This window comes from Lissotriton vulgaris, chromosome 10 (genome assembly GCF_964263255.1).
Source record: "Lissotriton vulgaris chromosome 10, aLisVul1.2, whole genome shotgun sequence".
NCBI lineage: Eukaryota > Metazoa > Chordata > Amphibia > Caudata > Salamandridae > Lissotriton > Lissotriton vulgaris.
Window position 1 is genome coordinate 1,072,365,650 of NC_141698.1, and position 26,037 is coordinate 1,072,391,686.

Here is a 26,037-nt window from a genome sequence, read left to right on the forward strand (position 1 = left end):
TAGTGAAAACGTTACTTATAGCGTTGCCTGCGCCAACCCACCTCCCTGGATGCAAGTTTACAGTGAGCTGTGTAATAATCTGTTATAATTACAGTTGTCTCTACTAGCACATGTTTTCTCTACCAGAACATATAGCAATTACTGCTTCACATTTCTATACCTACTATTGCTCTTAGGGGAATATACAATCTAAGGTGGAGTCTGTCGCGGTGCGTTGTTGATCTTGAGAAAAGTATCACCAGTGGCCTTGAAACTGAAACCCACTTCCAACTTCTTCACTACACACCAGATGGCAGGAATGTGCTCAGCATATAAAACTACAAGCTGAATAATTTGAGCTTTTGCTCAACATCTGAGGCACGCAAACCTACAATTTCCAATCTCAAGGGCGGGCGTGTGTCTATCCATACCTGGCAAAGTGAAAATCCAGAGGACATTCTTTAGAAATGCCAAAAAATGCATGGTACAATTGATGCCATTATTGTTTCCTCAAGTAGCGGTCGACTTTTAACAACCCACAAAGGTGTATGACATAAGGCCAAAGACGATGCGGGCAGCACCAGCATTGTGGATCCCCTGTTCGTTTCACGCTTGAGTGTTGGTGCGATAAATGTTAATTATCGATGGCTGCAATAAAAAGCTTTTTGAAATAAAATAAGTCTTTCCAAAAAGTCACTGTGGTAAAAATATTAAGAACATGTGAATCTGTAACTGAGTCAAAGCTATATTTCATTTTGAAATCCTATGTTGTCAATGTTTCCAGCTGTAATTTGAAGAAGTAATAATACTCTGCAGTATTTGTTGATGGACAGGTCTGCATCGTTCTTTGAGTTTGCTGTAAAATGTCACTTTGTTTTCAGCGAAGCAAATATTATCAGCATATGGAACAATGGAAAAGGCATTCCAGTTGTGGAACACAAGGTGGAAAAAGTGTATGTTCCAGCTTTAATCTTTGGGCAGCTGTTAACCTCTAGTAACTATGACGACGAGGAGAAGAAGGTGACGGGTAAGACTTCTGAGATTATCTGCTCTTCCATTTGCCCATTTATAAATCATGAATTAGTACACTTTTTTTTATCATAAAGTACCACTTGGAATTGTAATTAAAACCAAATTGACCTATAAATTTATTGTAATTTTGAAAATGTTTTCACCAGCTTTCCCTCTGCAGTCTTGAAATGTCTTGGTGCTAGAACAGTTTCACTTCGACTCAGGTTGATGGGACTCGTTTCATTTACCTGCGACGTTTAAGCAGAGTTTTTTGAGGCTGAGATCCCTAGATACAAAAATCTATATAAATAACTACAGTAGTGGCGTGAGGTAGATTCTGAGATGCCACTGGAAGAGGCTTTGGCTTGGGTAAACTTTGTAGATTCCGTACTCTGCTCCCTGAGAAGAGTCGCCTGTCCAGTGTCAGATTCATAATCTGGGCCAGATGCCAGTGGAGATCATGGTAGATAAAACCATGTGCCAAGTTGTCCATTAGGACCGCTGCATTTTTTGGAAGCCTTATAGGTACTACTTTTGGGCAATTTACATTGTTGCCATTTTACAAGTCACAAGGGAGCATAAAAACATTTTAAATGAGGTACTGTGGCCTGCAGAGCATAGATCTCTTATGAAGATGTGAGTTGCCTATGATTTTCGCTCCCTGATATTTGTGTGGGACTTTATCATAATGAATAGGTATTCCACTCTTGTGCGCCTGTATCTTTGCCTTCTTTCATGGCCATAGTGTAGGCAGATTTGTTGTGTTGTCTGATGACAGGCACCTGTCTTTTGAAACATGTTTTTGCCTACCGTTTTTCAAATGTTCGGTTGCTTCCATTTTTTTCTTATTATAGTGCGTTTTTTTTTAATAAGGATTTTATAGTTTCCTTAGTCACTAATTTTACTTTATCCTGCCATGTCCAAAGTTTTTCTCAAAGCATCTACTCTTTGATGTTTTGCGAGTAAAGTAGACTTTGATGATACATATTTTGTTGTGGTCTGGCTTGTGAACGCTAGAATATTTCTGATGAATACTTTAAATCGCAAATTCCTCACCATGTTAACCTCTATAGGTGACAGACTGGATCTGGACATTTTCTGCAGTAGTTCCTGCATGTCACAAAGTGCTACTTTAGGCCTTGGGACATGAAGACACAGAGCCTGATGTAGGCGCCACCCCTGCACACCGATGTTGGTTCTTTTTTCTGTTCACTTTGCTTCAATCAGGAGGTTTTCACCAATGATTTCCATAATAACAAAGCCCTTTTCTTGGCTATGCTTAGGTGGACTTGAAGACAGCAGTTTTCAAACAATATTATGTGTTCTCGAAGCATGCGCCTTTTATGGATCTGCATGAAGTCTGCCCTGGCACTAAACTTTACTCCAAGCCTTGTGACAGATGCTCACCTATGTACCACAAGACTATCTGGGTTCGCGAAACCAAACTCTGCCTTGCCAAGCCCATAAAGTGGTGTTGATCTAAATCCAGAATTCTGTCCCAGCCTCCTTTGATATGTAATTCAAAAGGAAGTTGATGGACACTGGCTGGAGCACCTCTGTTTTCTGATTGTTTCCAAATAGATTTTTAACATATCAATAGGTTGTAGTTGATCGAGCCAGCATTTTATGCAAAGGCACTTAAATTAAAGTTAAGTTATCACAACACCAATGTGGTAGTGTCAGTAATGCACAAATAATTCAGGTGTCATTTCCACTGTGATTGTTTTACAGTTGTGCTGCTGAATTAGTGCACATTTTTGTCTCCAGAGGGCTCTGCTTCATAAGAAATTCTAATTTTCAATTCCCTTATGCGTTTGCACATCCTTGTCCACAATGTTCACACAAGGGACATCTTTCTCAGTGATATACTCCCACCAGAGATGAAGTGGTTTATCCATGTTTAATGTATTCAATGAGTGTCTCAGAATTTCAGGAGAGAACAGTGTTAAAGGCATATCAGCTCTGTTTCAAATTAGAATTTATCTTGGTATGGCCTGCACAAAAAAGTGTCCATGAGGCCTCCCACACTGCTTCTTCCATGGTCCTGGTTGTTATTCCTTTAGTGCATCACCCAGCTGGGGTGAAAAGTTGCAGGAATATTCCTAACTAAACTGAATAAAATGCAAAGATTACAAATGAACAGGAGAATGAACAGTATCTAAAAACGTAACAGCCAGGGCAAAGACATAAATACAAATATTTTGTCACCCTGTTATTTGTTTCATAATGAAGTCACACCGACCTATGTTCTTCCTCGTTGTGGTGTATTCAATATGAGTTTTGAGCTTGAAGTGTGTTGCTCCAGCCACCTGTGGACTAGAAATATTGCTGAGGATATTAAGTGGAATCCTTTATCATCTGTATTAAATACTGCAAAATGACAGTCGTACGATGCTCCAATTTAAGAGTTCCAAGCCATCACAACATTTTATTTTCATTTTCAGACCTCTGACATTGGGGTTGTGTGGACAAGTGTTCGATCGGGTGTCAGTTAACTGCAGTTACATGCATTATTTTAAAATGTCATTGCTGTACCAAACTTCTGAAGCAGAACATTTTCTTTATAGGATCCTCAGCGGATTCTCAGTAGTTATTTGTTCTGTTTGGGTCTTTGACCAAATGTTGCAAAAAGGCTTTTCTGTTTTAGTTCGGTGAATTGTCAAATATAGTAAGTTATAAATATCACTGAATGGCAATATTGTGTATTCATTCCTATGGTGATGCATTTTCCTACAGAATTCCTAATTTAAACGTATTTTAGTAATGATAAATATACTAGCACTTCAAAATGATGCACTTGAATCTTTTCTGCAATTTTCGTTTGAGCTTCGAAAACACAAATATTTTATATTGCGTGGACAAGCCTGCCCAGTGACATCCCAGGTGAATGAATTTGAGGGAGAATGCATTGTAATGACTGAAGACTGGATACTCGAAGCTAGGCTAGCTATTTTACTCAAGAACAAAATGATTCTCATTCTGAGTGCCCAGACCATCTCCTCTAACAAATGAGAGCACCGTTGCCTCTTCAAAACTAATCACTATTAAGAAATTTGAAAATCTCATGTGCATTTGTATTAAAAACATCTGAACTAAAATCCAGGGTATGCATTGAATATCGCATGGCCTTTCTTCAATAATGGCAGATTTCTATAGAATGTATACAGATTACAGTTTTACTAAGATAACTTCAGTGTACGAATAAATGCAGAGCTTTCTCTTTACCAATACTAAGGCTGCCCCGGGTGGCATATTTTCTGCTTTTGATTTATTTAGTACATTTTCATGTAAAGAAGAGTTTTCAAGAACACGGAGTGTCTTGCAGTTTCTGGAGGAACGTTGCAAAATGTGGCACTCGTAGTGCTCGGAATCTTTGATTTCTGAATATGGTTTTGTATTGTATACCAGAGGATACATGGCCTTTCTTTGATGGCTGAACAGACTCCATGGATGAGGCTATTTATATAGAAATACTAGCAGCCCATCCCGACGTTGTCCGGGAGCAATTAGGCTTCAGGGCCCCCGCCTGCCCTGACGTTGTCCGTAGGTCCCTCGGAGCCTTCCTCCATATATTGCAGTATTATACCTCTATGTTTACTTTGTACGCTTTTGTAACCTGCACACGTAACTTTTTCCTACTCTAATGCACGTTTGGCTCACTTTTTTAATGCCACTTTTGCTACCTGCACACGTCACTTTTTCTCCTATACCTCTGTTTACTTTCTACGCCTTTGTAACCTGTACACGTAAGTTTTTCCTCCTGTAATGCACTGTTTGGCTCACTTTTGTAATGCTCTGTTTGCTTCCTCTTGCTCACGATTTTTATTTTTGCTTCATTTTTCCGCCGCTCACCGCTCCTAAATAAATAACCTACCTCATCCGCCGCTCACCGTTCCTCCCCGCCTGTCCGCCGCTCCTCCCCGCCGCTCCTCCCCGCCTGTCCGCCGCTCCTCACCGCCTGTCCGCTGCTCCTCCTCTTCGCGCTCCTGGACGCCGCTCCTCCCCGCGCTCCTCACGTCGGGCACGCACGTTGCGGCCGGCGCTTCTTCCAAGGGACTACTTTTTTTCGGTTAATTTTTTTAATAACGTATATTTATTACGTTTATATAGCCTATGTCCATCTGCACACCTTGACGATTACAACGATGTATCGGGTGTGTGGATTGGCGCTGTGGTTCCCGAGTTTACCCGCCTCAAAGGTTCAAAGTTCTTCCTTTATAATAGTAGTATAGATTCAGGAACCTATGCGTCTCCCCATCTTTTGCACCAGAGTTCCAGAAGTTGAGGATATGTATGTCTGGCTTCAGAGGCATCCGGTCTTCTCAAGAGCACCATGCAGAGTGAACCCCTGTATTTCAAGCTATGTCATTTATTGATAGGTTTTCTCGAGGTATATTAGATACACAATGTTCCCATACGTTATTTTTTCGGACTTAAATGTTGAAATAATCAATGCATGCAGGAAAGTAAATAACCAACCCTAGCTTCTCTATCTGAATCTTCCGTTGTCTGCACCCGTTTAAGAGTGGGACTAGTAGTCTGAGGATTAGTGCAGGCTTGAGCAATGCTACTCTATTCTTCATCTTTATTGAGACTGAATGATTTGCCTTTGCGTTTACTGCAAATTTAGGAGTCAAATAGAAAAACTGAAAATCATTTGTGGATTAAATGTAAGAATCCCCAGCACACTCCGAACACGTGAAGTGAGTGGTGAACTATGTTTAAACCATTTGATATGCTTTTCACTGTAGAGATTTTCTGTGGTCTAGGCCACTGAGGAAATAAATGTGCAAGTATTAAATTATGTACTCTATTTAAATTTCCTACAAATGTGGCTAGACAGGCGCTAAGCATTTTCGTAAGATGGCATACTGTGTTTGAAATCAAGGACCCAGATATCTGCGGCCCACATGGCCCCCACTAAATGTATTTTCTCAGCCTTACAGTATATCTACCCTTCCTTCATGCTCGCTGCATGCATTTTATGCTTTAACCTGTTGAAACTCCAAAACCTTTCGCACCAGAACACATACCCTAATGACATTGTACTATTTAAAAAACAAAAAATATATTGATGTATACATTTCTTTTAGCCTGGGACACGTTGGTTCAGTCATACAACTTGAGCCAAGATTATTTTCTTTTTTAGGTGGTCGAAATGGTTATGGTGCAAAACTTTGCAATATATTCAGTACGAAGTTTACAGTTGAAACTGCCTGCAAGGAATACAAACACAGCTTCAAACAGGTAAATGTTGTGTTTTGTGGGCTATGTTACTCCATTTATATGTTGATGACTTTTCGTGAAGTCTGTTTCTTATTACTGACATGTACTCCTAGATTAAAAAATATTCATAGTATAAAAAGGTAATCTGGTCGCCTTATAGCACTCACCCTGCCATACTCTGCCTGCCCTTGCCGTCTCCTACGGGCATTTTAAAGCACAGGTGACTTTGGCAGGCAGTACAAAGCTCCACATTTCTTTTCTCATTCTTTATCAAGGAGCTGCACAGCAGCCTACTTCTACATGGAATGTTTCTGACTGATTGATGCACATCTCAAGTGAAGGGATGAAGTGAATCTGCCGAACTCTGCACATGCTCCGATTGCTGTGCTGGCAGAATGCACATTTTTTACAAGAGCATTGTTTATTCTGTGTATTGATTGCTGTTTTAACATTAGGAGCACAATTCCCAGAACTGAATGGATATATCCAAATTATGTATATCGGGGAATTTTCTTCTTTCTCTCAAAGCCTTGCTTACTCACGAACGTACACAATTATGTTAAGTCACATCAGCATGGTAGGTTGAAGGTTGGTGATAGGAATATGCTTCTCATAGCTACATTGCCTAAAAAGAAAAAAAAGTTTGATGCCGGTGTGTTCGGTGTGTGCCATGCTGGAAGGTTGGTGGAGGTGGATACGAGTATCTTGTAGATACTGATGCAGGATTTAGAATGTATGGTTCTAACGATGTGAGAACCTTGCACAAGATGGAAGTTAATGTCACTGCTTTGTGATGTAACACGTTGACATGGACTCACATTGCCACCATTGCTCTACCCTTTCTGTATAAATGTACAGATTTGGTGGTTCGCCACAATCTTCCTTAAAATCTGGATAATTATCGATTCCTAAAGATTATCATCTGTCTTTGAGTTTTGAATTTGAGCCTCTAGTTCTGCTACCTTTTCTCGTGCCTTATGTAATATTTGTTCCAGGGTTCTACTATCTACTGCCAGCACGCTGCATTGTAATTGGAACCAAAAGGATACTAATGTATAAGACAAAAACATGAAATAAAGCTGTCTGTTGGTCTATGGCAATGTATTTCTCAAATCTACTTTATTTGGTAGGTGTGGATGAACAACATGATGAAGACGACAGATCCCAAAATTAAGTTTTTTGATGGAGATGACTATACTTGCATAACATTCCAACCAGATTTATCCAAATTTAAAATGGAAAAACTTGATAAGGACACCGTGGCTCTATTGACGAGGCGAGCCTACGACATTGCAGGATCATGCAAAGGGGTGAAAGTCATATTAAATGGAAGAAAACTCCCTGTAAGTGTCTATTTGACCAAGCAGTACCTGTCTACATCTCGCTTAGAAGGATAACTTACTTTTTGCTTTGTCTTTCTTTGTTTTTAAGGTAAATGGATTCCGAAGCTACGTAGATCTTTACGTAAAAGACAAATTGGATGAAACGGGAGTTGCACTGAAAGTTATTCACGAAGTTGTGAATGAACGGTGGGATGTTTGTCTCACTCTAAGTGAGAAAGGATTCCAGCAAATCAGTTTTGTTAATAGTATTGCCACTACAAAGGTCAGTGTATTAAGACTTCAGATACGCTTAATTAAGACTGCAAGTTTATTGATCAAAGCATATACATACAAGTTAAAAACTGTTGGTTCACGGACTGTATTTCTTAAGAGAAGCAGCAGAAAACTAGTCTTGATCAAATTAATTTGCTCTTGCCAAGGTTTTCAGGTTCGTTGCTGTGCAGACTGACATGAAAAGTAGATAAACTTGCAAATGTCCTTTCAGGTTTCTTGGCTTTGCAATTCCAGTGCCACTTCCATGAAGCCTTTGATCTGACTAACCACGCCTCAGTTTAACTGAGCAGACAATCCACTAAATGTTGGTCTTTATTAAGGAGGGTGGAGCTAAAACTAGTTCTATTTGCTCGTTAGTTTTAAAGGACCGGATGGATAAAAGCCCGTTAGTCCGGTTCTCTTCATAGTGGTGGGACGTTTCAGCTAGCTCAAACTGCAGTTGACAACTCCAGCTTTCAGAGCACTTAGTCCAACAGCTTTCATACAAACACTATTAATTTCTATGCTTAGATACCTTTGGGTTTTAATTCCATAGCAATAACATTTTTAACAAAAAAACTGAAATAGCTAAGCATTGTTGCATTGCATTCAGTTATTTAACACCGAACAAGTACTCTGAAACTGCCCAGCATGTGTTAAATTTCATCTAAATAAATTTGTTAAAGTGCTATTTGAAGCTTACATTTTTCATGGAACAAGAAAAGTGGTTTAGGTAAGTTGATATGTAAATTTAGGTTAATCAGCGATGTAAAAAATCCTGTAATCTCCTTTATTATAATGTTTAAAAACTTCATTTTAATTTAATGTTTGCATCTTTTTTTTAACTAAGCCACATCTGGTTTTGCACCTTGAAATTTGCTGGCCCACACAGTTTAATGTGTAGCATTTGTAATAAGTCTCCTGGTGGTGATTGGAGACTTGCAGCAGATAATGTTGTACCCTTTTGTTAAAGGAGGCTTTTAACAGTCAGAAAAGGGTGTTTTTATCGTTAACCTCCGACTTAATACTTAAGGCCTCATCTTAACATTTAGTAAAAATTCCACTCTCTCCGACTTTTATACTAATAACGTTTTATGCAGTGCTAAAGGCCAGTCAAATGGCAATCAAGTGCTGTAAAAAATGAAAGACCTGTTCTGCTAACGCATGATCTTAAAATATTCCAGTCATCTTTCATGCCCCTCAAACATCTTCTGAAGCAGAAGCATGCTGTGCTTAGATAGGTGGTATCATAGGTGTTCTTTCTAATGCTTTTGAAATTGAGAACAGCCTCTTAGTAGATTACCCCAGGGTTCTGTTGGAAACATATGCCACAAAATGTTGGGAAAGACGTTTTGTAGCTTTACAGAGCACAGCTTTTGTGTCTCAGAACTAATGTTATGAGTTTAATACTTGAAATGAAAATTATATAGTGCCTGTGATACATGATGTTTTCTTGGTAAATTGAATAACATTGTAGCTGCTGAGGTTTTCATGACTTTTTTAGCATTAGATATTTATGGTACTGTTAACAAGATCTAGCTTGGAGCCTGTAATGCCCCTCACCACAAAATCCCTGTGTTTTTTTATTGTTATAAACATGGCTTTCCTCTGCAGCTCCAGTTGGAAATTTGGCAATGCATTATCTTTAGTATAGGAAGCCAGCTCTTTATGTTATATATCAAAAACCTGATATACCGTGTAAAAAGTGCAGGAGTTCCCTTATGAGTGGACTGGGCTTGCTATGCAGTCCCAAAGTGCTCTGCGAGAGGTTAGTGTTGAGCAGCCTTCAGGTTAACGTGGAGAAGTGCAATACATTTGCAAATTCGCTCAATGATTAATAAAAAACTACACTACTAAATCAATCACTTTATTTCGTCAGTACAGAGGAATGGCATAAAAAGTATTCTGCGTAGAATATACAATCATAAATGTTTTAATATACAAAGTTGCATACAATTTCATGTATAATTCCTCAAAATTATATAGTTAAATACAAGATAGAAAAATATAATTTCATAAAAGGTATTATGTATTAGATTACAGAAGTTGCTTTCTTGTATTGAAAGCACAATGTAAAAACGAGGCTATGCAATAACATGTTAGTGGATCAGGTAATGTTTGTAAATAATAAAGAGTAGGACGCCATTGCCTAAAATTCAGGGTACTCTTAAGTGGTAAAATATATTTTTTCCTTTCCTCACTATAAAACTTGCAAAAGAATAGTAAATGAAGTTCCTCTTAACAGGAGCTTCCGTCACAGGGGCATACTGAGAGATCATCAAGGGAGTAAACATTAGAACGAAAACCCAAAATAAAAGGAATGAATTTTAAACAAAACTACACTACTCAAAAAGGAGATCCACACAAATTTATAAAAATAGCAAGTATCTTAATGTATGTTTAGGCATAGAAAAATCATTTGGTTACGTATGTTTTCAAATATATATAGTTTTCAGTTAAAACAAGCATTGGAAATGCAATAGGTCTCGCATTAGGAAAGTTTGAGCTATTGGTCTTATAAATGAAATTTTTATTTTCTTTGTGTTAAAATAGCTAAATTAATAGCTTTGTCATTTACAATGCCAATAGTTATAACTTTTGCAAATGTGACACCTATAGCATTTGTAATGCAACATGTTTTTTATTTACGTGACTTAGATGTATTGATAGTACAAATAACAATGGCTTTTTTTAAAATTAATTGTTAAATAATTTATTTAATTTGTAATGGCAATAGCTTAAACTTTTGTAAATAACTTTTGTGAAGATTATATTCATTTTTTTTTATTGTGACGAAAATCCAAGAACAGAAGTAAAATATTAACATCTTTTTGTGATTTGTAATAAAGCTTGAAAACAGCTTGAAACATTGAAAGAACATATTTGAACCAGTGATGCTGTGGTTGCGCTGAGTGATGCTGTGGTTGCGCTGAGTGATGCTGTGGTTGCGCTGAGTGATGCTGTGGTTGCGCTGAGTGATGCTGTGGTTGCGCTGAGTGATGCTGTGGTTGCGCTGAGTGATGCTGTGGTTGCGCTGAGTGATGCTGTGGTTGCGCTGAGTGATGCTGTGGTTGCGCTGAGTGATGCTGTGGTTGCGCTGAGTGATGCTGTGGTTGCGCTGAGTGATGCTGTGGTTGCGCTGAGTGATGCTGTGGTTGCGCTGAGTGATGCTGTGGTTGCGCTGAGTGATGCTGTGGTTGCGCTGAGTGATGCTGTGGTTGCGCTGAGTGATGCTGTGGTTGCGCTGAGTGATGCTGTGGTTGCGCTGAGTGATGCTGGGGCGGTGCTGAGTGATGCTGGGGCGGTGCTGAGTGATGCTGGGGCGGTGCTGAGTGATGCTGGGGTGGTGCTGAGTGATGCTGGGGTGGTGCTGAGTGATGCTGGGGTGGTGCTGAGTGATGCTGGGGTGGTGCTGAGTGATGCTGGGGTGGTGCTGAGTGATGCTGGGGTGGTGCTGAGTGGTGCTGTGGTTGCGCTGAGTGATGCTGTGGTTGCGCTGAGTGATGCTGTGGTTGCGCCGAGTGATGCTGTGGTTGCGCCGAGTGATGCTGTGGTTGCGCCGAGTGATGCTGTGGTTGCGCCGAGTGATGCTGTGGTTGCGCCGAGTGATGCTGTGGTTGCGCCGAGTGATGCTGTGGTTGCGCCGAGTGATGCTGTGGTTGCGCCGAGTGATGCTGTGGTTGCGCCGAGTGATGCTGTGGTTGCGCCGAGTGATGCTGTGGTTGCGGCCGAGTGATGCTGTGGTTGCGGCCGAGTGATAATGTGGTGGCGCTGAGTGATAATGTGGTGGCGCTGAGTGATAATGTGGTGGCGCTGAGTGATAATGTGGTGGCGCTGAGTGATAATGTGGTGGCGCTGAGTGATAATGTGGTGGCGCTGAGTGATAATGTGGTGGCGCTGAGTGATAATGTGGTGGTGCTGAGTGATAATGTGGTGGTGCTGAGTGATAATGTGGTGGTGCTGAGTGATAATGTGGTGGTGCTGAGTGATAATGTGGTGGTGCTGAGTGATAATGTGGTGGTGCTGAGTGATAATGTGGTGGTGCTGAGTGATAATGTGGTGGTGCTGAGTGATAATGTGGTGGTGCTGAGTGATAATGTGGTGGTGCTGAGTGATAATGTGGTGGTGCTGAGTGATAATGTGGTGGTGCTGAGTGATAATGTGGTGGTGCTGAGTGATAATGTGGTGCTGCTGAGTGATAATGTGGTGGTGCTGAGTGATAATGTGGTGGTGCTGAGTGATGCTGCGCTGAGTGATGATGTGGTAATGCTGAGTGGTGCTGAGTGATGCTGAGTGATGCTGGGGTGGTGCTGAGTGATGCTGGGGTGGTGCTGAGTGATGCTGGGGTGGTGCTGAGTGATGCTGTGGTATTGCTGAGTGATGCTGTGGTATTGCTGTGGTATTGCTGTGGTGGTGCTGTGGTGGTGCTGTGGTGGTGCTGTGGTGGTGCTGTGGTGGGTCTGAGGGTGTGAGAGGGTGAGGGGGTGTGAGGGTGGGTGAGTGTGTGTGTGAGGGTGAGAGGGTATGTGAGGGTGAGAGGGTGGGTGAGAGAGTGGGTGAGGGTGGGTGAGAGGGTGAGTGAGGGTGAGGGGGTGTGGGGGTGTGAGGGTGGGTGAGGGTGTGTGAGGGGGTATGAGAGTGAGGGGGTGTGAGGGTGTGTGAGGGTTTGGGGGTGAGGGGGTCCGAGGGTGTGTGGGGGTGTGAGAGGGTGAGGTGTGTGAGGGTGAGGGGGTGTAAGGGTGAGGGGGTGTGTAAGTGTGAGGGTGTGTGAGGGTGGGTGAGTGTGTGATTGTGAGAGGGTGTGTGAGGGTGGGTGAGGGTGGGGGAGAGGGTGAGTGAGGGTGAGGGTGTGTGTGAGGGTGAGGGGTGTGTCAGGGTGAGGGGGTGTGAGGGTGAGGGGGTGTGAGTGGGTGAGGGTGAGAGGGTTGTGAGGGTCTGAGGGTGTGAGAAGATGAGGGGGTGTGAGGGTGAGGGGTTGGTGAGGATGGGTGAGTGTGTGTGAGAGGACGTGTGAGGGTGAAAGGGTGTGTGAAGGTGAGAGGGTGGGTGAGACGGTGGGTGAGGGTGGGTGAGAGGGTGAGGGTGAGTGTGAGGGGGTGTGTGAGGGGGTGTGTGAGGGTGAGGTGGGTGAGAGGGTGTGTGAAGGTCTGAGGGTGTGTGGGGGTGTGATAGGATGAGGGTGTGTGTGAGGGTGAGGGGGTGTGAGGGCGAGGGTGGGTCAGTGTGTGTGAGGGTGTGAGGGCGTGTGAGGGTGAAAGGGTGTGTGAAGGTGAGAGGGTGGGTGAGAGGGTGGGTGAGACGGTGGGTGAGGGTGGGTGAGGGGGTGAGTGAGGGTGGGTGAGGGTGTGTGTGAAGGTGAGGGTGTGTGTGAAGGTGAGGAGGTGTGTGTGAGGGTGAGGAGGTGTGTGAGGGTGAGGAGGTGTGTGAGGGTGTGTAAGGCTGTAGGGGTGTGAGTGGGTGAGGATGAGTGAGGGTGAGTGAGGGTGAGTGGGTTGTGAGGGTGAGTGGGTGTGTCAGGGTGTGTCAGGGTGAGGGTGAGAGGGTTGTGAGAGTGAGTGGGTGGGTGAGGGTGGGTGAGTGTGTGTGAGGGTGAGAGGGTGTGTGAGGGTTAGAGGGTGTGTGAGGGTTAGAGGGTGTGTGAGGGTGAAGGTGTGTGAGGGTGAAGGTGTGTGAGTGTCAGGGTGAGGGGGTGTGAGGGGGTGAGGGGGTGTGAGGGTGAGGGGGTGTGAGGGTGTGGGGGTGTGAGTGGGTGAGTGTGAGTGAGGGTGAGTGGGTATGTGAGGGTGAGTGGGTATGTGAGGGTGAGTGGGGGTGTGAGGGTGTGAGGGTGAAAGGGTGTGTGAGGGTGAAAGGGTGGGTGAGTGTGGGTGAGAGGATGAAAGGGTGGGTGAGTGTGGGTGAGAGGGTGAGTGAGGGTAAGGGGTGTGTGTGGGTGAGGGGATGTGTGAGGCCTGGTGTCCAAACTTCTTAAGCAAGGGCATGCTGGCTCATACCCATTGAGGCCATTCTGGAACTAATGAAAGCTGTTGAAGTTAAGAATACAGGCAATGCGGGACTAGCCCGAAATTACAACTTGGTCCCGAGCATGGGGGGGAACTAGAGAGTGCTGTTCCGTGGTGCAGCGAAGTGCACCGGAGTGAGCGGGCAGTCAGCTCACTTACTATGGTGGTCCCAGCATGGTGACCTATGGGTGTGAATGAGTTACCAAGATGGTGTATGCGCTTGGAGTGGTAATTAAAAAATATAGATAAACGGTATGTGAAAGGGCACATACAGAAAAAAAAAGTATAATGGTAGCAAAATGAAACCGACGAGCACTCCAAAGAAGTTTTTAAAAAGTGTGAATTAAAAAAATGGGAAGGGCCGTGCAGCAAGGGTTGGCAAATACGGATGGGGGAAACAAGAGTGGGTTGGTTTTAAAAAAAAAAAAAGCCAAGCAGGGTGGGAATGGGTAGAGGAATAAACAGACTAGCTAGGTGGGGTGAGAGCAACATGGAGAGAGTGGGTGGTAAGAGGTATGGGTGCGCGGGGAGAGAGAAAGAAAAAAAGCATGCAATCCCACAGTGTTAACAATTTCCTGAATGTAAGCAGCACATACTGAGAAGACGTGCGAAGTACGTGGGTGGGGCTTTAACTCCAAGTCAAGCAGCAAGGGTCCAATTGTGTTTTTACTGTGAAAGAAGTTTAGAATGAAAAAAAGAGGCTTGTAAATGTTTTGGCTACAACAAAACGGACGTTAGGTCAGACAATAACGTAGTCTTAATTTTTAAAAAAAGCTTGTGTGCCGAGGAAGCACATAATAGCTGGAAGTAAAAATCTGGTAATAGAAAACAAAAATACTAGGCTGTCGGTTAAAAGGCACAAATGTAGCAGGGTTATAATATTTTAGTGCTAATATACTCTATAATTGTTAATAAGAAACAGAAATGCTGTGTTTGCAGAGCGCACAAACTGCTAGCAAGCAAGCACCAATGTAAAGGGCGGTGGAGATGTAGCTGAAAGTGAAACATTGTGTTGAATGAAATGGGAAAGTAAAGCAAGTATCTTTGTAACCCCGCTGCCGAGGTGTACAAGTATAGAATCAATATCGGCAAACACAGAGCATCAATGTAAACAAGGGGGGGGGATATAGGGGGGGTCAGTATAGTCAGACGGGACAGAACATGCACGAAGATGAACGTGGCCCCTATCGGAGGGACCAGATTCACACGAAGCCTGATGCCAAATATTAAATCGCGTGCCTTATGCAGGAGTGATGCACGTGGTTAGCATAAGCTCGCCCCGTGGTGCAGGATGTTGGACTCTTTCTACCCCAGCCTTCATGCTTCGGAGGACGGTAAACTCCATGCCATTAAATGATGCAATAGTTGCATCTGATGGTTACAGTGCTTAGAAATGACAGAAGCGCATTATGAAGCGCTGAATAAATAAATGTTTGTGGAAGGAGCACAACAGAGGGAGGAGAGCTGAGTATTATTTTTCAAACACCACGAAGTGTGGAGCAGGCAAAAGCTATAAATTAGTGCCACGATGCTTCGAGAGATTCTTAGTGCATGTTTAATTTGACTGGTGCAGTCTTAATGTACCAAAACGCTGACCAAAATACCCCAAAGGAGGACACATGTATAAATAATTTACAGACTGTGTAAAAAAATGTCCAGAAAACAATACGCAATAACTTTCGTTTTGAAGTAATCCAAGGGGGGCTGGTAAAGATGGACTTGTGTCACAGTCGGGATCCACAAGTCAGCATGAGGCGACACTTAATCACCGATTTAGCAAGTCAAACCAGTCCAAAAGGGCAGGAAATGAATGCAGCTCAAAACAAGGGCATCATGCAGGGGGCATGGGAGAGAAGCGCACAGGCAACAGAACGGGAGGGGGAGGATGGAAAACACAGAGAACGGGAGGAGGCGTGAACAAAGGGTTGGGGAAAACAAAACAGGAGCGAGGGGGAACGGATGAAAAGCAGGCACCTCTTTTAACAAATATAGGTTTCACAGATACCAAAAATGACAAGGTCAATTTTTACATAATAAAAATGAAGAAAACCATGAAGAAAACCTTTGACGATTATCGAAAGTGGCTCGGATGCAAAATCAGTTATGCAGCAAAAGAATGCAAACCCAGGATGGATCCATATTCACGGGCTGGAACGTCTTTGTTTAGTGGTTATTGCTCGTGGGTGAGCAGCTGCTTAAGCAACAAGACGGAGGGAAGGCAGAGAAGGGGAGGGGGGAGGAGAAATGCGACACGGCGGGCAGGGGAGGGGCGGAGCGGGGAGAGGGCGTGAAAGCAGCAGGGGCCTGGCAGACGGCTGAGGGAACAGAAGAAATGCGACACGGCAGGCAGGGGAGGGGGGCGGAGCGGGGGTGTGGGAGGAGTGCAAGGCAGGCGGCTGGGGGCATGTGCACGCGCTTTTAAGCTCAATGCGCATGCGCATTGAGCTTGATTTTCACGGGCACTGCAAGGAATCGCCACGATTCCTTGCAAGTTGGTTAAAGACTGTTTAAGCCCCCATAGTCTCGCAAGCTCGATGCGCATGCGCATCGACAGGCGAGACCTAAAAACGGTATAGTACATCTTCTTACAGGATCAATCTCCATGAGTCAAGGTGAGTGGTGGGCAAGGACCAAGGCAGCACCAACAGTAAACCACCAGTGAAATGAGGGCAGCCGGGTGCAGAGGTGCAAATCAGCATTGGGATCCCATTGCATTTTAAAGAGTATTGGTCACTGTAAAAAGAGGCTGTAGGCTCTGTCTAGGAAGCCAGCCTGGCTGAGCCAGCAAGTGGGCTCTGGCATTGCGATGCTCTAGGACAGGGGGACATCTTTGGGTCCCCCCTCTTCTCCAATTCCAGGTGTGGCTGGTGCAGGGGTGTCCTTGGGCATCGGGGTTTTCTTTACCAGTGCAGTTGCGCTTTTGGAGGGGGGGGGGGTAGGACACTGCATGCAGAGAGGCTGCAGTCGAATATGGGGAGTCCAGAGGGGTGATGCCATGATGGACTTGAGGTCTTGGGAACCTTGTTGGCACTAGTGGCCTACTTCAACTCATGCCGGAGGCGATGAGTTCAGTGGTGATTTTGGGTGTCTGGTTTTGGCGGTTCCAGAGGCCTTAGAGTCTTCTCCTTTAGAGATTCTTTAGACCATGTCTGCTGTTCACAGGAGATCCTGAGTCTTTTTTGAAAGCAGGCAGTCCTCCCAAGATTGTGTATTTACCACTGAGTAACATTTTTCTTCAATTAAACTGCTCATTATTTTATATGTAGCTGCCAGATGGTGAAAAACCTAAAAATCTTACACAGTATTTTGGGGTTTATTTAAGAGAGGTTTGTGCTGCCAGAGCATCACTATTTTTGACGCTCCTGCGGCGCAAGCTTCTCAACCATACCTATGAGGCAAAGCAAAGTCACCGTGCATGGCTTTTCATGGCCTGATAGATATGGAGTACAACAAAGCAGAGCTAGTCGCTGTGTCACCTTACTCTGCTTCAAGGAGGCGTTCCATGGGCATTGCATGAGGGTCCACACGCATCACGCAAGACTAGAGAAGAAATGGTACCGCGAACAGACACCGGAGACCCACGCAGCCCTCAAGAACGCCATGCGCCAACACCACCACCTGATCAGATCCACCAAAAGGACCGCCTTCAAGGACTGCCTCGACAACAATGCACACAACAGCAAAGAGCTCTTCAACATCATGAAGGAACTCTCCAACCCCAACCCCAGCTCCAACATCAACACCATCCCACCATTGTAAGACTGGTGCAACTCTCTGGCCACCTTCTTCCATCGCAAGATCGCATTGGTCCACGACCACTTCGACCAGACCACCACGACAGCCTACGACACCTCAGATCCCACAATCACCTCCCACAACGACCACCTGCTCACCTGGACGAACACCAACGACGACAACACCATAAAAATCATGAACACCATCCACTCCGGCTCCCCATCAGACCCGTGCCCGCACCACATCTTAAAGCCAGTGCCAGCTTCGCTCCCCACCTCACACGGCCATCAATCTCTCCTTCGAGACTGCGACCTTCCCAGAGAGCTGGAAGCAGGCAGAGATCAACGCCCTGCTCAAGAAACCCAAGACAGATCCGAGGGACCTTAAGAACTTCTGACCCATCTCTCTGCTCCCGTTCCTGGCGAAGGTCATCGAGAAGACCTTCAACAGACAGCTGACCCGCTACCTTGAGGAAAACAACATCCTAGACCCGTCCCAATCCGGGTTCCGGAGCAACGAAACTGCCCTCATTGCCGTCACCAATTACATCAGGGCCCTGCTAGACAACGGGGAGACTGCGGCCCTCATCCTCCTGGACCTTTCAGCTGCCTTAGACACGGTCTGCCACCGCACCCTATGCACATGCCTCCACAACGCAGGAATCAGAGACAAGGCCCTGGAATGAACCACGTCCTTCCTCGCCGGCAAAACACAGAGCGTCTGCCTCCCCCCTTTCCGTTCCGAAGCCTCCAAGATAATCTGCGGCGTACCCCAGGGATCATCCCTCAGCCTGACATTGTTCAACATCTACATGGCCTCGCTCGCCCACGTCGCCAGAGTGCACGACCTCAACATCCTCTCCTACGCCGACAACACACAGCTGATCCTCTCCCTCACCAAGGACCGCCTCACCGCCAAGACCAACCTCCACGAAGAAATGAAAGCCGTTGCAGAATGGATGAAGAACAGCCGTCTGAAGCTGAACTCTGACAAGACAGAGGTCCTAATCCTCTGCTCCACCCCCTTAGCCTGGGACGATTCTTGGTGGCCGACCGCCCTGGGAACAGCTCCAACGCCAACCGACCATGCACGTAACCTGGGGTTCGTCCTAAACTCAATGCTTTCCATGACCAAGCAAGTCAACACAGTCTCATCCTCCTGCTTCAACACCCTCTGCATACTCTGCAAGATCTACAGATGGATCCCCACTGACACAAGAAAAACAGTCACCCAGGCCCTCGTTAGCAGCAGGCTGGACTACAGAAATGCCGTCTACGCGGGAGCCCAGGCCAAACTACTGAACCGACTGCAACGCATACAAAACGCCTCTGCCCGCCTGATCCTCGACATCCCGCGACACAACCACATCACATCCCACCCGAGAGACCTCCTCTGGCTGCCCGTCAACAAGAGGATCACCTTAAAGCTACGAAGATGGCCGCCTGGTAGGAGCTGCCTGAAGGAGCTCCCCGTGCTTGGGATCCCTTAACCGGGTATATCCCTGTTAGCAGCAGCCATCGATCGTCTCTGGAACAAGAAGATCAAGAGTAACTGGATGTGCTAATTTCCACCCCGGTGATCACCGTTGTGTCCAGCCAGGATCACAGCAGAGGAGTCCCGGAGCAGTCTCAGCAGTGTCGGAGAGCGGAGAGAGGCTCGGGTCGCAGATCAGCGCTGTGCCCAGTCCGCACCACAGCAGAGGTGCCCCATCGGCGTGGAGAGCTGAAAGAGGCTCGGGTCAGTGGTAGTGGCTGCCTCGAAACCTCAACAGCCGGCACCGGGACCAAGGCGGGACGAACACCGGACCCCTCCCCCCACTCCTAGTCAAAGCAGATGCTGTCTGCTACACCGGGACCGGGGGTCGAGGCAACGACAACGGACCCCCTCCCATCGGCAGCAGAGGGCACTGGCTGCAGCACCGGGACCAGCGCGGATCATTGTGGACAAAGGAAGTCTCCCGCCCGCTACGCAGCAGAGGAATAGAGGGCAACCAGCACTGATAATAAAGGCGAGACGAACACCGGACCCCTCCCCCACTCCCGATCAGCAACAGCTGTGGATACTATCCCGGGACTGAAGGGGGGTCGAAGTCCCCAACCACAACGGGCTGCGGGAACAGACTGCGAGCGGGAGTGTTACACTACTGCACAGAGACCCGCATGAATGGTAAGCGAGAGGAACAAGACATCGCATAGGGAGTTGGGATAGGCTGCAGCCTAGGAGTTCTGACGGAAGGCGGACGGGACTCCCGGTGCGACCCCCCCCCCTCCCCCCTCGTGCTGTTTGTCGGGACCCTAGGAGCGGTCCTCCTGCGGAGCAGACCGGCGGACCTATTGCCTTCTTGCGGTGTTAGCGGGATTCGAGGATCCCAGGTCGTGCATGGGGTCTAACATGCAGCCTGCCAGCAGGTCACCACATACTGAATAATTCACATTTTGCCTGGACCCTCGTCGACTGCAAAATACGATGGCGGCAAAACTGCACTCTCAGCAATAAGGTACAGACTGAACTGGCAACAACAATAAGGTATTTCGGGGGTGTGAGAGGGTGAGGGGTGTGAGGAGGTGTGTGAGGGTGAGGGGGTGTAAGGGTGAGGGGGTGTGTAAGTGTGAGGGGGTGTGAGGGTGGGTGAGTGTGTGTGATTGTGAGAGGGTGTGTGAGGGTGGGTGAGGGTGGGGGAGAGGGTGAGTGAGGGTGAGGGGGTGTGTGAGGGTGAGGGGTGTGTCAGGGTGAGGGGGTGTGAGGGTGAGGGGGTGTGAGTGGGTGAGGGTGAGAGGGTTGTGAGGGTCTGAGGGTGTGAGAAGATGAGGGGGTGTGAGGGTGAGGGGTTGGTGAGGATGGGTGAGTGTGTGTGAGAGGACGTGTGAGGGTGAAAGGGTGTGTGAAGGTGAGAGGGTGGGTGAGACGGTGGGTGAGGGTGGGTGAGAGGGTGAGTGAGAGTGAGGGGGTGTGTGAGGGGGTGTGTGAGGGTGAGGTGGGTGAGAGGGTGTGTGAAGGTCTGAGGGTGTGTGGGGGTGTGATAGGATGAGGGTGTGTGTGAGGGTGAGGGGGTGTGAGGGCGAGGGTGGGTCAGTGTGTGTGAGGGTGTGAGGGCGTGTGAGGGTGAAAGGGTGTGTGAAGGTGAGAGGATGGGTGAGAGGGTGGGTGAGACGGTGGGTGAGGGTGGGTGAGGGGGTGAGTGAGGGTGTGTGTGAAGGTGAGGGTGTGTGTGAAGGTGAGGGTGTGTGTGAGGGTGAGGAGGTGTGTGAGGGTGAGGAGGTGTGTGAGGGTGAGGAGGTGTGTGAGGGTGTGTAAGGCTGTAGGGGTGTGAGTGGGTGAGGATGAGTGAGGGTGAGTGAGGGTGAGTGGGTTGTGAGGGTGAGTGGGTGTGTGAGGGTGTGTCAGGGTGAGGGTGAGAGGGTTGTGAGAGTGAGTGGGTGGGTGAGGGTGGGTGAGTGTGTGTGAGGGTGAGAGGGTGTGTGAGGGTTAGAGGGTGTGTGAGGGTGAAGGTGTGTGAGGGTGAAGGTGTGTGAGTGTCAGGGTGAGGGGGTGTGAGGGTGTGAGGGGGTGTGAGGGTGAGGGGGTGTGAGGGTGTGGGGGTGTGAGTGGGTGAGTGTGAGTGAGGGTGAGTGGGTATGTGAGGGTGAGTGGGTATGTGAGGGTGAGTGGGGGTGTGAGGGTGTGAGGGTGAAAGGGTGTGTGAGGGTGAAAGGGTGGGTGAGTGTGGGTGAGAGGATGAAAGGGTGGGTGAGTGTGGGTGAGAGGGTGAGTGAGGGTAAGGGGTGTGTGTGGGTGAGGGGATGTGTGAGGCCTGGTGTCCAAACTTCTTAAGCAAGGGCATGCTGGCTCATACCCATTGAGGCCATTCTGGAACTAATGAAAGCTGTTGAAGTTAAGAATACAGGCAATGCGGGACTAGCCCGAAATTACAACTTGGTCCCGAGCATGGGGGGGAACTAGAGAGTGCTGTTCCGTGGTGCAGCGAAGTGCACCGGAGTGAGCGGGCAGTCAGCTCACTTACTATGGTGGTCCCAGCATGGTGACCTATGGGTGTGAATGAGTTACCAAGATGGTGTATGCGCTTGGAGTGGTAATTAAAAAATATAGATAAACGGTATGTGAAAGGGCACATACAGAAAAAAAAAGTATAATGGTAGCAAAATGAAACCGACGAGCACTCCAAAGAAGTTTTTAAAAAGTGTGAATTAAAAAAATGGGAAGGGCCGTGCAGCAAGGGTTGGCAAATACGGATGGGGGAAACAAGAGTGGGTTGGTTTTAAAAAAAAAAAAAAGCCAAGCAGGGTGGGAATGGGTAGAGGAATAAACAGACTAGCTAGGTGGGGTGAGAGCAACATGGAGAGAGTGGGTGGTAAGAGGTATGGGTGCGCGGGGAGAGAGAAAGAAAAAAAGCATGCAATCCCACAGTGTTAACAATTTCCTGAATGTAAGCAGCACATACTGAGAAGACGTGCGAAGTACGTGGGTGGGGCTTTAACTCCAAGTCAAGCAGCAAGGGTCCAATTGTGTTTTTACTGTGAAAGAAGTTTAGAATGAAAAAAAGAGGCTTGTAAATGTTTTGGCTACAACAAAACGGACGTTAGGTCAGACAATAACGTAGTCTTAATTTTTTTAAAAAAGCTTGTGTGCCGAGGAAGCACATAATAGCTGGAAGTAAAAATCTGGTAATAGAAAACAAAAATACTAGGCTGTCGGTTAAAAGGCACAAATGTAGCAGGGTTATAATATTTTAGTGCTAATATACTCTATAATTGTTAATAAGAAACAGAAATGCTGTGTTTGCAGAGCGCACAAACTGCTAGCAAGCAAGCACCAATGTAAAGGGCGGTGGAGATGTAGCTGAAAGTGAAACATTGTGTTGAATGAAATGGGAAAGTAAAGCAAGTATCTTTGTAACCCCGCTGCCGAGGTGTACAAGTATAGAATCAATATCGGCAAACACAGAGCATCAATGTAAACAAGGGGGGGGGATATAGGGGGGGTCAGTATAGTCAGACGGGACAGAACATGCACGAAGATGAACGTGGCCCCTATCGGAGGGACCAGATTCACACGAAGCCTGATGCCAAATATTAAATCGCGTGCCTTATGCAGGAGTGATGCACGTGGTTAGCATAAGCTCGCCCCGTGGTGCAGGATATTCACGGGCTGGAACGTCTTTGTTTAGTGGTTATTGCTCGTGGGTGAGCAGCTGCTTAAGCAACAAGACGGAGGGAAGGCAGAGAAGGGGAGGGGGGAGGAGAAATGCGACACGGCGGGCAGGGGAGGGGCGGAGCGGGGAGAGGGCGTGAAAGCAGCAGGGGCCTGGCAGACGGCTGAGGGAACAGAAGAAATGCGACACGGCAGGCAGGGGAGGGGGGCGGAGCGGGGGTGTGGGAGGAGTGCAAGGCAGGCGGCTGGGGGCATGTGCACGCGCTTTTAAGCTCAATGCGCATGCGCATTGAGCTTGATTTTCACGGGCACTGCAAGGAATCGCCACGATTCCTTGCAAGTTGGTTAAAGACTGTTTAAGCCCCCATAGTCTCGCAAGCTCGATGCGCATGCGCATCGACAGGCGAGACCTAAAAACGGTATAGTACATCTTCTTACAGGATCAATCTCCATGAGTCAAGGTGAGTGGTGGGCAAGGACCAAGGCAGCACCAACAGTAAACCACCAGTGAAATGAGGGCAGCCGGGTGCAGAGGTGCAAATCAGCATTGGGATCCCATTGCATTTTAAAGAGTATTGGTCACTGTAAAAAGAGGCTGTAGGCTCTGTCTAGGAAGCCAGCCTGGCTGAGCCAGCAAGTGGGCTCTGGCATTGCGATGCTCTAGGACAGGGGGACATCTTTGGGTCCCCCCTCTTCTCCAATTCCAGGTGTGGCTGGTGCAGGGGTGTCCTTGGGCATCGGGGTTTTCTTTACCAGTGCAGTTGCGCTTTTGGAGGGGGGGGGGGGTAGGACACTGCATGCAGAGAGGCTGCAGTCGAATATGGGGAGTCCAGAGGGGTGATGCCATGATGGACTTGAGGTCTTGGGAACCTTGTTGGCACTAGTGGCCTACTTCAACTCATGCCGGAGGCGATGAGTTCAGTGGTGATTTTGGGTGTCTGGTTTTGGCGGTTCCAGAGGCCTTAGAGTCTTCTCCTTTAGAGATTCTTTAGACCATGTCTGCTGTTCACAGGAGATCCTGAGTCTTTTTTGAAAGCAGGCAGTCCTCCCAAGATTGTGTATTTACCACTGAGTAACATTTTTCTTCAATTAAACTGCTCATTATTTTATATGTAGCTGCCAGATGGTGAAAAACCTAAAAATCTTACACAGTATTTTGGGGTTTATTTAAGAGAGGTTTGTGCTGCCAGAGCATCACTATTTTTGACGCTCCTGCGGCGCAAGCTTCTCAACCATACCTATGAGGCAAAGCAAAGTCACCGTGCATGGCTTTTCATGGCCTGATAGATATGGAGTACAACAAAGCAGAGCTAGTCGCTGTGTCACCTTACTCTGCTTCAAGGAGGCGTTCCATGGGCATTGCATGAGGGTCCACACGCATCACGCAAGACTAGAGAAGAAATGGTACCGCTAACAGACACCGGAGAACCACGCAGCCCTCAAGAACGCCATGCGCCAACACCACCACCTCATCAGATCCACCAAAAGGACCGCCTTCAAGGACTGCCTCGACAACAATGCACACAACAGCAAAGAGCTCTTCAACATCATGAAGGAACTCTCCAACCCCAACCCCAGCTCCAACATCAACACCATCCCACCATTGTAAGACTGGTGCAACTCTCTGGCCACCTTCTTCCATCGCAAGATCGCATTGGTCCACGACCACTTCGACCAGACCACCACGACAGCCTACGACACCTCAGATCCCACAATCACCTCCCACAACGACCACCTGCTCACCTGGACGAACACCAACGACGACAACACCATAAAAATCATGAACACCATCCACTCCTGCTCCCCATTAGACCCGTGCCCGCACCACATCTTAAAGCCAGTGCCAGCTTCGCTCCCCACCTCACACGGCCATCAATCTCTCCTTCGAGACTGCGACCTTCCCAGAGAGCTGGAAGCAGGCAGAGATCAACGCCCTGCTCAAGAAACCCAAGACAGATCCGAGGGACCTTAAGAACTTCTGACCCATCTCTCTGCTCCCGTTCCTGGCGAAGGTCATCGAGAAGACCTTCAACAGACAGCTGACCTGCTACCTTGAGGAAAACAACATCCTAGACCCGTCCCAATCCGGGTTCCGGAGCAACGAAACTGCCCTCATTGCCGTCACCAATTACATCAGGGCCCTGCTAGACAACGGGGAGACTGCGGCCCTCATCCTCCTGGACCTTTCAGCTGCCTTAGACACGGTCTGCCACCGCACCCTATGCACATGCCTCCACAACGCAGGAATCAGAGACAAGGCCCTGGAATGAACCACGTCCTTCCTCGCCGGCAAAACACAGAGCGTCTGCCTCCCCCCTTTCCGTTCCGAAGCCTCCAAGATAATCTGCGGCGTACCCCAGGGATCATCCCTCAGCCTGACATTGTTCAACATCTACATGGCCTCGCTCGCCCACGTCGCCAGAGTGCACGACCTCAACATCCTCTCCTACGCCGACAACACACAGCTGATCCTCTCCCTCACCAAGGACCGCCTCACCGCCAAGACCAACCTCCACGAAGAAATGAAAGCCGTTGCAGAATGGATGAAGAACAGCCGTCTGAAGCTGAACTCTGACAAGACAGAGGTCCTAATCCTCTGCTCCACCCCCTTAGCCTGGGACGATTCTTGGTGGCCGACCGCCCTGGGAACAGCTCCAACGCCAACCGACCATGCACGTAACCTGGGGTTCGTCCTAAACTCAATGCTTTCCATGACCAAGCAAGTCAACACAGTCTCATCCTCCTGCTTCAACACCCTCTGCATACTCTGCAAGATCTACAGATGGATCCCCACTGACACAAGAAAAACAGTCACCCAGGCCCTCGTTAGCAGCAGGCTGGACTACAGAAATGCCGTCTACGCGGGAGCCCAGGCCAAACTACTGAACCGACTGCAACGCATACAAAACGCCTCTGCCCGCCTGATCCTCGACATCCCGCGACACAACCACATCACATCCCACCCGAGAGACCTCCTCTGGCTGCCCGTCAACAAGAGGATCACCTTAAAGCTACGAAGATGGCCGCCTGGTAGGAGCTGCCTGAAGGAGCTCCCCGTGCTTGGGATCCCTTAACCGGGTATATCCCTGTTAGCAGCAGCCATCGATCGTCTCTGGAACAAGAAGATCAAGAGTAACTGGATGTGCTAATTTCCACCCCGGTGATCACCGTTGTGTCCAGCCAGGATCACAGCAGAGGAGTCCCGGAGCAGTCTCCGCAGTGTCGGAGAGCGGAGAGAGGCTCGGGTCGCAGATCAGCGCTGTGCCCAGTCCGCACCACAGCAGAGGTGCCCCATCGGCGTGGAGAGCTGAAAGAGGCTCGGGTCAGTGGTAGTGGCTGCC

The 26,037-nt window shown here is 47.4% G+C and overlaps 1 protein-coding gene across 4 annotated transcripts in view; it reads left to right on the forward strand.

Moving 5' to 3' along the window:
* Nucleotides 1–26,037, forward strand: part of TOP2B (DNA topoisomerase II beta) — a 683,650-nt gene that overhangs the window by 242,436 nt on the left and 415,177 nt on the right. For all 4 annotated transcript variants that reach the window (XM_086942134.1, XM_086942133.1, XM_086942135.1 and 1 more), the window contains exons 5-8: nucleotides 861–1,006; nucleotides 6,140–6,237; nucleotides 7,347–7,559; nucleotides 7,648–7,821. In XM_086942134.1, coding sequence (XP_086798260.1) covers nucleotides 861–1,006; nucleotides 6,140–6,237; nucleotides 7,347–7,559; nucleotides 7,648–7,821 — 631 coding nt within the window. The remainder of the gene's footprint in view (nucleotides 1–860; nucleotides 1,007–6,139; nucleotides 6,238–7,346; nucleotides 7,560–7,647; nucleotides 7,822–26,037) is intronic.